At 41.1% G+C, this 13,258-nt stretch overlaps 1 protein-coding gene across 1 annotated transcript in view; it reads right to left on the reverse strand.

Moving 5' to 3' along the window:
• Window positions 1–4,456: 4,456 nt before the first annotated feature.
• Window positions 4,457–13,258, reverse strand: part of NOP14 (NOP14 nucleolar protein) — a 224,952-nt gene continuing 216,150 nt past the window's right edge. The window contains 2 exon segments of the mRNA XM_030191134.1: window positions 4,457–4,900; window positions 9,330–9,485. Of these exon segments, the coding sequence (XP_030046994.1) occupies window positions 4,789–4,900; window positions 9,330–9,485 (268 nt within the window). The 3' untranslated portion in view covers window positions 4,457–4,788.

Consider the following 13,258-nt stretch of genomic DNA (forward strand, 5'->3'; position numbering starts at 1 on the left):
ACATTGGACACTAAAGGGTTTAATGTGCACGCTAAACGGACTGAACCAGTCAAAATCAGACGTTCCTAGCACGGTACGTGGGGCCTGAGTTGGAAGTAATTTTGGGTGGAGTTGATAAAAAAATGTACTGACTCCACTCCAGCTTCAAAATAAAAACTTACATTATAATATATGATAAATTTCATTTTTATATATAATTTTTGTCCTGGATCCACAATACTGGTAAATATAAGTAGTAGGGAAACACTTTCTCCACATTCTACACTGAATGTGGGGTGGGACTTGCATGTATGCGATATGGGATGGTAAGAATGTGAGGGTCAATGAGGATATTAGTGATATATTACACCTGAATTGAAGACAGAAATGAACAAAAAAAAAATGCACAACAAATGAAAAATAAATAAGGAATAAAAGACAAAGAAGAATAAAAACATGTATATTCAGAAAACTGAGCCAGATACCCAAAACAGGACACAATTTTATTATTTGATAGAGATATTAATAAAGTGGAGTGGAGGAGTGGCCTAGGGTTAGAGTGTGGACTTTGGTCCTGGGAACTGGGTTCGATTCCCACTGCAGGCACAGGCAGCTCCTTGTGACTCTGGGCAAGTCACTTAACCCTCCACTGCCCCAGGTACAAATAAGTACCTGTATATAATATGTAAGCCGCATTGAGCCTGCCATGAGTGGGGAAAGTGCGGGGTACAAATGTAATTAAAAAAAAAAAAAAAAGTAGAAAAGTTCCCTTGGGGCAAAGGGGAAGTCTGCAGTCAAACCCACATTCTGCGTCCCCCCAAACAAGCAAACCACCAGCCTAAAAATAATCAATTTTCTATAGCTGGCACCTGGAATATAACTTAGCAGTACAGATTAGAAAAAATAAAGCAGACTTGGATGAATCCATTGGTTTTCATTGCCATCAAGATCAATTACGCATATAATTGGTGGTTTATGTATGAAACTGACTTGTAAAACTGCCCAAACTAGTGCATATTTTTACCTGCAGTGAGCAGAAGTATTCCTGGGGTGGAATTGGGGTAAGGTTTGCACATTTATAAATCTTCTTGAAACTTTGTGTACGCTAAAGAGTAGGTGTAACTATGCAAGGTATTTTTGGTGGCATAATTTAAAATTGTGTAGTATAAAGCCTCTGAAAAATATGTTTAACGTATGCATGTTATGGTCTGAACAAATTAGCCATTCTGTTACAAAAATGACCTTCTATGCTATGACATTTCATGAAGCCAGATTGTCACTCTATACAAATACTGACTGAGATATAAGCATCTTTTGTGAAATAGGTCAATTAGTAGATGAAGCTAGATAAAAATCTAGGAGGTAACAAACAACGCATGCTCCCAAAATGTTTTTGGTAAAGGCTGCACAATTTTAAACAGCCTGAAAATATAAAATAAGCCTTAAGCAAAATACATTTCTTTTATGGTTTACTAATCTAGGTAAGTAGAAGGGTGCTAGCAAACCCTAATATGAACTAGCTGAATAGAATTCAAGGGTACCAAAAGACAAGCTGAGCCTAGAAGGAACATTTTACTAAGCTGTGTTAAAAAACTAATGTGCTTAATACAGGAAAAATGGCCTAATGTAAGATGCACTAAAGCGTTCTGCATTAGTTTTGTCATTTGCCACGCACTAAGCACTTACAGGAGGCAGTAAATGCTTCCTCGTTAATTTTTTTCAAATGGCCGCAAGCATGGCCAGAAATTCTACACATGAAAAAAAATGCTTATTTTACAGGCCATGTGGTAAAGTACCACACACAGGATGTGCTAAGCCCATCAGCTTAGGGCCCCTATATGCTGCATTGATAGATTTTTCTTTCTGACATTCAGAATATAACTTTTGAAGTACAGCTGGCTTATGAAAAATTGCCCAGTACTCAGGAAAAAAGTAGATATAGGGTTGGATTCAGTAAATGGTGCCCAAATAAGAGTGCTAAAAAACCAAAACAAAAAAAAACCTGGTACCCAGTGCTATTCTATAAAGGGCTCTCAGATAAGACCTCTCTTTATATTATAGTGTTGGTTGCCAAATTCTGCACCTTACTTTTGAGTGAGAGAACTTACAACCAACTAAACCAGGTGTAAACCCTGGCATACAGTTGGGCGACATATACACAGAAGCAGCAAATCCTCACAGGGCAGGAAATGTAGAACACAACAGTGAAGATGACTCAAAAAAGACAAACGATGCTTCAGATAGTCTAAATGTTTATTATGAAGCAAACAGACTCGACACAGCTGTGTTTCGGCCAACAAGTCTATTATAATAAATAATCAAAATAGGAACGCTTAAGATCAATAAAAACAAAGTTAAAAACAACATAAGGTAAAATTAAAAAAAAAAAAAAAAAAGGATTAAAAATAACCAAACTGACACAGTAATTCTGATCTACAAACAATATTCTTACAAGCATAGAAATATTTGCGACTAGAGAAGAAAAACAATGTGTATACAATGTAATGAAATTGTATAATATAATAAAACATGTAAGTACCTCTTAAATTGCACTGAAACGGCCACTTGGAATGCCTGGCAGAGAAATAAGTAAAATATGTAAGTCAACATATAACGTTACCAGTCATGGCACACATCATACCGTAAAAAAAAACAGCATGTGTAACAAAAAGCTAAAATGCTTATTAAGTATATGCCCTATGGTCATAGTGCTAACGTTGCATATGAGAGAGACATGCAAACAGTAAAAACACGAGCATTTTAAATGAGAAAAACATTTTAAGAATGCTCAAAAAGCCTGGCATCATCAATGATAACCAATCATACTGAAGATGTAAAGAATGAATGGTCTATGGTGTAGGAAAAAAAAAAAAGAAAAATAATAAATAATAATAAAAAAAAGATGACCTTGACCAAAACAGTACAAAACACCAAATGCTTACAGTCCAAAACTGTATTTGTGATTAAAAGAGTGTAAATAAAGCCTGGGGAGAAAACAATGAAGGTACCAAAGAACTAGCATGATATGCACAGAGGGGATCCAGTGGGGATGTACAGAGAAGTATACGAGTACTTACTGTGTATAACTGGTATGAGAAAAATGAACACATAGGGGGGCCTTTATTAAGCCGTGTAGGCTCGTATGCATGTCAATTTTGAAACTACTGCCTGGCTACTGTGAGGCCTAGGTGGTAATTTCATTTTTTATGTGTGTCCAGGTTCTTGAGCATTGTTCAAATGTTTTTCTCATTTAAAGAGCTCGTGTTTTACTGTTTACATGTCTCTCTCATATGCAGCGTTAGTGCTATGACCATAGGGCATATACTAATAAGCATTTAGCTTTTTGTTACACATGCTGTTTTTTTTACGGTATGAGTGTGCCATGACTGGTAACGTTATATTGTTGACTTACATTTTTTTACTTATTTCTCTGCCAGGCATTCCAAGTGGATGTTTCAGTGCAATTTAAGAGGTACTTACATGTTTTATTACATTATACAATTTCATTACATTGTATACACATTGTTTTTCCTCTCTGTACTTGTAAGAAATATCGTTTGTAGATCAGAATTACTGTGTCAAAGTTTGGTTATTTTTAATACTTACTTTTTAATTCTATTTTTAATCTTATCTTATGTTGTTTTTAGCTTTCTGTTTTATTGATCTTAAGCGTTCCTATTTTGATTACTTATTTAGATGTATTTTTATAATAGACTCCTGATGCAGGCTTTGTTGGCCGAAACACAGCTGTGTCAAGTTTCGTTGCTTCATAATAAACATTAATCAAGTTGAGCACGTATCTTATGTGTTCTATAATACTGCATGCAATCTTCTGGACCGCCCAAGCCCCTGCCATGGGAACATCCCCTTTGCAGTTGCACATGGATACACTTAGGCGCTATCCTATAACTGGGTGCATAAATGTATTTCCATGCCGATCTGTCATTTCAGCCTCATTTTGGCACCTTGCATCTGTTAGAACACATTTTCACACTGAAAGTTGGGTGTCGAATTACACTTAACTTTAGGCACCATTTATTGAATTCCCCGGATGGTGTGCAACTCACAGGGAAAAGCTGTGAAGGGAGTAAAAATCTGCACATTTGTTTTTCAAATCTTACTTGTGTACTCTTCCCCTATAAACCAGATCTCACAGCAGATGCAAAGGTCACAAGTACAAATAAGTCAAAATTCCAAAGGCAATCTCTGCAAGTAAATCTAAAAATTGCCCCATCAGCGTTCAGATTTACTGGCTAAGTATTACACAGGTTACAAACCAATCAAAGTAACCACTCCGATGAAATATTTGTCATCCCAATTTTTGGGATAACCAAACTGATCCTACAGTTTCTATAATACTGCGAAAACTTGCTCCCTGGAAAGGCTGAGACTATATTAGTTAGCCACATATTTTGCCATGTTATCACCACCTTTACTGAATGCACTAAAGCTGGAAACTATTTGTACAATGGCAAGATTAGTCTGAATGTAGAAGAAATTTATTGATTTTGTTGCCATAAAATATTTAATTGTTGAATAAAAACAAGTCACTGGCAAACCTTATTTCTCAGCATAATCTTCCTTTCACCGAGGAAAACTAATGCATGTGCAATACAAAAACCACCTGGAAGAAATATCCAAGTACTCCAGCTTTCTGTCAGAACATCTTGACATTCACCTTCTCCCAAGTGTTTTTCCTCTGCAAGCAGACGTTTTATGAAAATAAATTGGACTTTTTTTTCTGTGAAAAGCTGGTTTCAGCGTCAAAGTACAACAGTACAGAACAGGCATTATTATTATTATTTTTTTTTAATTAGTGGACTCTCCCTTCATCTTTTTCCTCTTCAAAGCCTTCCATTCACCCTCTTGAGTTGACAGGCTGTTGAAAAGCTGGTTCACCTTCCTTTTTCGTTCTCTATCCCTGAAACATTAGCAAACATCAAATGTTATTTTATACACATGCTGCATGCCAAAACTTCACAAAAGGAAGAGAGTCTCTTCAAACGTCACCATTTTCACCAGGTAGTTTAATCTTGCTCCTTTGAGCTTTCAGCTCAGTCAGAACCAGGGACTGGATCTGGTGCTCCAAGCCTATATTTAAAATTACCTGGAGATCTTTTTTTCCTCCCCTATTTATACCCTCTCACAACATACTCTAATCCAGGCATTCAAAGTCTCTGGCTGGGGTCCATGCACCAGGCTATTCTGAAACCCTATACTCATGGGTCCTAAACCATCCATTAGTGTCACCATTGTACAATGACAAACTCTTTCCTTGCCCAGGTGCTGTTAATACTGCCTCCATAGAATCTCTATCACCAGTCAAGTGGGGAGTGGAAGACCCAGTTTGGGAACTAAACCCAGGCTCCTCCATGTGGAACTGTGAAATGCTGACACACTTAACCTATAAAAGACACAAAGTTGCTTACCTGTAACAGGTATTCACCGTTGTCAGGAAGGATAGTTAACCACACAAGTGGGTGATGTCATCAAATGACATAACATAAACATTATCTAGAAAGTTCTGGAAAACTTTTCCATGCATTAACAGGATTTCTTACTGCTTGTTCATTATTGATCCAAGCAGGTTTAAATTGTCTACTATTTGTTGCTTCTCCATCAAGGGGGCATGCGATGAAACTACAGTGTAGTAAATTTAAAACAATCGGAGAAAAGTTTTCTTCACCCAACGCGTAATTGAACTCGAATTCGTTGCCGGAGAACGTGGTGAAGGCGTTTAGCTTGCAGAGTTTAAAAAGGGGTTAGAACGGTTTCCTAAAGGACAAGTCCATAAACCGCTACTAAATGGACTTGGGAAAAATCCACAATTCCAGGAATAACATGTATAGAATGTTTGTACGTTTGGGAAGCTTACCCAGTGCCCTTGGCCTGGATTGGCCGCTGTCGTGGACAGGATGCTGGGCTCGATGGACCCTTGGTCTTTTCCCAGTGTGGCATTACTTATGTACTAACTTATTGATTTTGCCAGTTGTCAGGATCTTTGTCTTCTTCAGGTTAAGGTGCAGGCCCATTCTGAGATGATGTTGTTGATCTTGATAATCAGATATTCCAGTAATGTGGTATGCTTTAGGGATGCAATTATGACAGGAGAGTACAACGGGATCCATCTACGGAATTTTAAGACTATTGTGGTAACAGGGTTGCAAGCCAGCCAAAGGGCCTTCATATAAGGTGCCAGATTTTTTCAGACAAACCCATTCCAGTTTTATTTTTTTAAACATAAAAATAGAAGTTTTTTTCTTCTTCTTTTATTTTTGTTCCTTTTTTATGAGCCTCCCCAGCCCCCTCCCCCACCAACTCTAAAGCACACAGATTGCAGTCTCTGCTGTGAAAACATGCTCCCTCCTAAGGGTATCCTTTCCCCCAAAACTAATACTTCACACCTCTTCTCCAAGTGGCTTGTGTGTCCAGTTAAGCTAGCAGCTCGCTACTCTGCAATACTCATTTTACAGGCTACACGGCCTTGCCTTCTGCCAGGGAAGTTAGGAAGCAGATTTTCCTTTTAAATTTCATGGCTACAGTAACTATGGCCAATTATCATCCTCCTCCTTCCCTCCCCTCCATACCACCCCACGCCAGCACTCAAACAATACCTAAAAAGACCATCTGTTTTTTTTTCTCATGCTCCCTTCCCCCTCGTTCACCTTTACAGCTGGGCTCAGATTCCGGGTTTTACTCCTCTTTCCTCATTGCCTCAAAGTCCTTGTCCTCCCCTGCATGGCCAGGATCTGCCACACCATGCGGGAAGTTGGGAGAAGTCTCACAGTTTCAAGTCCCGCAAGACTTCCCCAACTTCCTGCATGGCGCGGCTCATTATCAGCAGAACCTGGCTGTGCAGGGGAAGACAAGGACTTTGAGGCAGTGAGGAAGGAGAAAAAAATCCGGAGCCTGAAAAGGTAAACAAAGGAGGGAGGGGGCGGGTCTGCAAAAAAAAAAATAAAATAAAATTTCAGGCGACGTTAAAAAGAACACCTGCATTAAAAAATTAACGTGCTAATTGCCCGCCCCTACTATATCTTGCCATGAGGTCATCAGGATGTTTGGGAAACACTGAACTAGAAGATCAGTGGCTTATCTGTTAGACCAGCAGGCTGGGAACCAGGAATGCCAGGGTTCAAATCCTACTTTTCCCACTTATGCTACTTATTACCTTAGGCAAGTCAGCTCATTCTCTACTACCTCAGGTCGAGGCCTTGGGCACCTTTCTAATGAGAATTTTTATCTCACAGACACTAAGTGGAAGGGAATATTTACTAAAGAAGACACTTACATTTTTGGTGCAGTAGGTATTCATCTACAACTGAGTGCATACACTCTAATTCACCGCCAGCTTGAATTTGGAAAAGCAAATAAATCCAAAATCCAAACTCAGCAGTGAACCTGTCATTCTCTGCTGCTGGCATGGCTCATAAGAACATAACAGCAGCCATACTGGGTAAGCCCAATGGTCCATCTAGCTCAGTATTCTATTTTCTAAACAGTGGCCAAGCCAGGTCACAAGTACCTGGCAGAAACCCAAATCATGGCAACACTCCATACTACAAATCCCAGTGCAAGCAGATGCTTCCGCTTTTCTGTCTCAATAGGAGACTATGGACTTTTCCTCCAGGAAATTGTTCAAACCTTTTTTAGATCCAGATACACTAACCTCTGTTACTACATCCTCCGGCAAAGAGTTCCAGAGCTTAACCAGGGGCGTATCTGCGTGGGGCCACAGGGGCCTGGGCCCCCGCAGATTTCGCCCTGGCCCCCCTCCCCGCCGTCAACCCTCCCCCGCTGCTTACTTTTGCTGGCGGGGGGCCCCAACCCCCGCCAGCCGAGGTCCGACCCACAATCTCCATATTTCGTCTTCCTCCGTGGCCATGTGCTTCAAGGAAGTAACGCTGCAGTGCTGATTGGTTGAATCCAGTTCGGCGTCAATCAATCAGCACTGCAGCGTTACTTCCTTGAAGCACATGGCCACGGAGGAAGACGAAATATGGAGATTGCGGGTCGGACCTCGGCTGGCGGGGGTTGGGGCCCCCCGCCAGCAAAAGTAAGCAACGGGGGAGGGTTGACGGCGGGGAGGGGGTGGAGAGAGGCGGCGGCGGGGCGGGGGGGGGGGGAGGCAGGCAAAAATGTGCCCCCCCTCTCTGGCTCTGGCCCCCCCTACCGCCGGATTCCACATACGCCCCTGAGCTTAACTATTTGTTGAGTGAAAAAATATTTCATCCTATGTGTTTTAAAAGTATTTCCATGTAACTTCCTCGAGTGTCCCCTAAGTCTTTGTACTTTTGCAATGAGTAAAAAAAATCGATTTACTTCTACTCATTCTACACCACTCCGGATTGTATACACCTCAATCATATCTCTCCTCATCTGTCTCTTTTCCAAGCTGAACAGCCCTAACCTCTTTAGCCTTTCCTCATACGAGAGGAGTTCCATCCCCTTTACCATTCTGGTCGCTCTTCTTTGAACCTTTTCTAATTCCACTATATCTTTTTTGAGATACAGCAACTAGAACTAAACATCATATTCAAGATGTGGACACACCATGGAGTGACACAAAGGCATTATAGTATTTTTAGTCTTATTCACCATCCCTTTCCTAATAATTCCTAGTGTCCTGTTTGCTTTTTTTGGCCACCACGGCACACTTGAGCAGATTTCAGCATATTACCTAAACGACACCTAGACCTTTTTCTTGAGTGGTGACCCCCTCAAGGTGGACCCTAACATCAGAAAACTATGATTCAGATTATTCTTTCCAATGTGCATCACCTTGCATTTGTCCACATTAAATTTCATCTGCCATTTGATGCCCAGTCTTCCAATTTCCTAAGGTCTTCCTGCAATATTTCACAGTCCTCAGGTATTTTAACAACGTTGAATAGTTTTGTATCATCTGCAAATCTCTGCTGAACTCCACTGTTCACCCTCCTCCATTGAGAGAAATGACCATTTAATCCTACCCACTGGCTGGCATATTTTTGTACCTGGTGTGGATAAGTCTCAAAACTGGAAACAAAAGTTTCCTTGGCAATGTGATTATTATCTCTGGTTTTCATATTTCTAAGGATGATGTGTGGCACTGTATGGAACTTTTAGTGTGCCCTTTTCCAAGATACGAATGAACTATATAAAAAAAGTTAAACACATAGATTCATGTGCTCAATCTGTCAGAAAATCTCCTGCCATTTATTACATTTGTAAGTTTTTCACATTCAGAGACCCACTGATGCTATGCTGCTGGACAGTGTATCTACATAATGCCCAAACATCTTTGTGCTGATTCTCAATTAAAGATTTATAAGTTGGCCAAAATTTAAAAATCCATTCAAAGCCCTTACCTTTCCATTATTTCCGACAACTGCTGTTTAGCTAGGAATTGGCTGTCTTTACGGATCTCTCTAATGGCTCCTTTAAATTCCCGCTTGTGTTTATGAATCAGCCTCTTTCTTTCACGTTCTTCCCTGCTGCATCCTTGTTTTCTTCCAAAATCTAGGCTGAAATGATAATGTCAGTATTATAGTATCTATCAACATTCCATCTAAAGAAAACAGGAGAGTTGTTGTGGGTTTTATTTTGTCACTAAGCAAGCATGAAACTACTGTACTATTTTTTTCTTTTTTTTTTACAAAACTATTTAATGTATTTTTCTACATTCTGAAATAAACGTATGGTGCAGTACTAAAGCATGGTATACAGTATTGTTTCCCAACCTTTTCAAGCTCAAGGTACATTTGTATTTTTAAAAATATTGTACAACACACCAATCTCTATGAAAGAGTATTATCATGGCAGAAGTCCAAAGAAAAGCTAGAGAAGCACCAAGTACTTCTTCACCAGAAGATGGAAGGACTTAAGTTCAGGAAGGGCAAAAAAGAGAAGGAGCTTCTATGTGCAATTAGTGTGCTGTACAAATCAGGACCTTGCTATCCATCCCCTATATGTTGCCCATATGCCGAGGCTCATATGTTCAGAAAGCTTCTACGTGTTCAACAGCTACCACTGAATGAAGTCTCTTAATGCAGAAAAATGCCACCAAGGAGGAGGAACAGAAGAGCCACTACAGAAGCCTCAGAAAGGATGGAGAAGTAGAGTTTGTTGATAAACCTTCCAAACCTATGCAAATAAGTTCAAAGTAAGTATTTATTGTGATATTACCACTAAGACTCGACACAGACCCATGTTTTGGTGTTACCAGCCTACCTCAGGAGTCTGCAAATAATACACCACACATTATATATATATATATATATATATATATATATATATATATATATATATATATATATACAGTGGGGGAAATAAGTATTTGATCCCTTGCTGATTTTGTAAGTTTGACCACTGACAAAGACATGAGCAGCCCATAATTGAAGGGTAGGTTATTGGTAACAGTGAGAGGATAGCACATCACAAATTAAATCCGGAAAATCACATTGTGGAAAGTATATGAATTTATTTGCATTCTGCAGAGGGAAATAAGTATTTGATCCCCCACCAACCAGTAAGAGATCTGCCCCTACAGACCAGGTAGATGCTCCAAATCAACTCGTTACCTGCATGACAGACAGCTGTCGGCAATGGTCACCTGTATGAAAGACACCTGTCCACAGACTCAGTGAATCAGTCAGACTCTAACCTCTACAAAATGGCCAAGAGCAAGGAGCTGTCTAAGGATGTCAGGGACAAGATCATACACCTGCACAAGGCTGGAATGGGCTACAAAACCATCAGTAAGACGCTGGGCGAGAAGGAGATAACTGTTGGTGCCATAGTAAGAAAATGGAAGAAGTACAAAATGACTGTCAATCGACAAAGATCTGGGGCTCCACGCAAAATCTCACCTCGTGGGGTATCCTTGATCATGAGGAAGGTTAGAAATCAGCCTACAACTACAAGGGGGGAACTTGTCAATGATCTCAAGGCAGCTGGGACCACTGTCACCACGAAAACCATTGGTAACACATTACGACATAACGGATTGCAATCCTGCAGTGCCCGCAAGGTCCCCCTGCTCCGGAAGGCACATGTGACGGCCCGTCTGAAGTTTGCCAGTGAACACCTGGATGATGCCGAGAGTGATTGGGGAGAAGGTGCTGTGGTCAGATGAGACAAAAATTGAGCTCTTTGGCATGAACTCAACTCGCCGTGTTTGGAGGAAGAGAAATGCTGCCTATGACCCAAAGAACACCGTCCCCACTGTCAAGCATGGAGGTGGAAATGTTATGTTTTGGGGGTGTTTCTCTGCTAAGGGCACAGGACTACTTCACCGCATCAATGGGAGAATGGATGGGGCCATGTACCGTACAATTCTGAGTGACAACCTCCTTCCCTCCGCCAGGGCCTTAAAAATGGGTCGTGGCTGGGTCTTCCAGCACGACAATGACCCAAAACATACAGCCAAGGCAACAAAGGAGTGGCTCAGGAAGAAGCACATTAGGGTCATGGAGTGGCCTAGCCAGTCACCAGACCTTAATCCCATTGAAAACTTATGGAGGGAGCTGAAGCTGCGAGTTGCCAAGCGACAGCCCAGAACTCTTAATGATTTAGAGATGATCTGCAAAGAGGAGTGGACCAAAATTCCTCCTGACATGTGTGCAAACCTCATCATCAACTACAGAAGACGTCTGACCGCTGTGCTTGCCAACAAGGGTTTTGCCACCAAGTATTAGGTCTTGTTTGCCAGAGGGATTAAATACTTATTTCCCTCTGCAGAATGCAAATAAATTCATATACTTTCCACAATGTGATTTTCCGGATTTAATTTGTGATGTGCTATCTCTCACTGTTACCAATAACCTACCCTTCAATTATGGGCTGCTCATGTCTTTGTCAGTGGGCAAACTTACAAAATCAGCAAGGGATCAAATACTTATTTCCCCCACTGTATATACACACACATATACATAAACATATTCACATAGAAATATATATATTTTTTATTTTATTTTTTTATTTGTATGAAGTCTTTATTGGTAGACAATACAGCATTCCAGTAAAGTATGACAAGAAAGGCCTTATAGCCTGATACATAAAGCAGAACATAGATCAAAAAGAACATACTGAAAAATACAGTATTCAGTTAACATCGCATTGCTATCTCCATAGGCCCTGTCCCGGCTGCTGGAAGAACTAAGAAACCTGAACAGCCAAGCCTTCACAAACTTCAAATTTTATAAAACTTTTATCAAAAGATAACAAGACCCAAGCCCCTACCTCCCTTATTCCCCCCTCCCTCCCATTCCGGACTTGCATCACTAATTCCCACACCTTCATCATGTGTGGACATAGCGGAGATAAGCATCCCACGTTGAGCGCCACCTAGGCATTTGATTTCGTCTCTCAGCCATGAGCCGCTCCATCTCGCAAACATACCCCATCTTTCGGAGCCATCTATCCAGCGGTGGGACCACGGGTAGTTTCCAACAGGCCGCTATTACAATTCTAGCTGCACATGTGGCGTAGCGCAAAAGAGCTTGTTGGGGTTTTGAGAAAATCCCGCCACTCTTGCTGAAAAAAAGGAAAATGGTTGGATGCCAGGGAATCGTCCCTCCCAGCCAAACCTGCAGTCTACTCCGGACCATTTTCCAAAAGGCTCTAATCTTCCTACAATGCCACCAGATATGACCCATGGATCCCTTAAGACCACAGCCCCTCCAGCACAAACCCGACAAGGCAGGATAAATGCACTGAAGACGCTACGGTGACATATACCACCGAAACAGTACTTTAATAGCATTCTCTCTGAAAGGTACATGAGACGACACCTCCGCCGCAGCCCGCTCCATTCTCTCCCAAGCCACCTCCTCTAGTTCTATACCCAGCTCTCTCTGCCAGCTCTTCCGATGTAAGGTGTGACGAGGTATAGACTGATTAAGAATGTGGTGCAATCGGGATATCAACCCACCTGTCATGATCTATCCCTCACAAAGTTTTTCTAAAGCTGAGTGTTCCCTCTGTATCACCTCCCGGACTGCCCGTGTCTTAAGGAAGTGAGTCAATTGAAGGTATGCATATTTGTCTGTCCCCACTACCGGGAATTGCTCTCGGGCCGTCGGGTATGGCATAAGGGACACCCCCTCAAATAATTGACCCCATGTTTGCAAATCACCCTCATACCACCTAGTAAATGGTCCTACTTCAGTTCCCGGGTAAAACAACGGATTATATGCTATCGGGGACAGGCGAGATAGTGTACATTGACGCTTTGGAAAAAGACTATCCCAGTTGGTAAAGGTAACATATATAGGACACAAACCCTCACCCAAAGACC

The sequence above is a fragment of the Microcaecilia unicolor genome, chromosome 2, assembly GCF_901765095.1.
Source record: "Microcaecilia unicolor chromosome 2, aMicUni1.1, whole genome shotgun sequence".
Classification (NCBI taxonomy): Eukaryota; Metazoa; Chordata; class Amphibia; order Gymnophiona; family Siphonopidae; genus Microcaecilia; species Microcaecilia unicolor.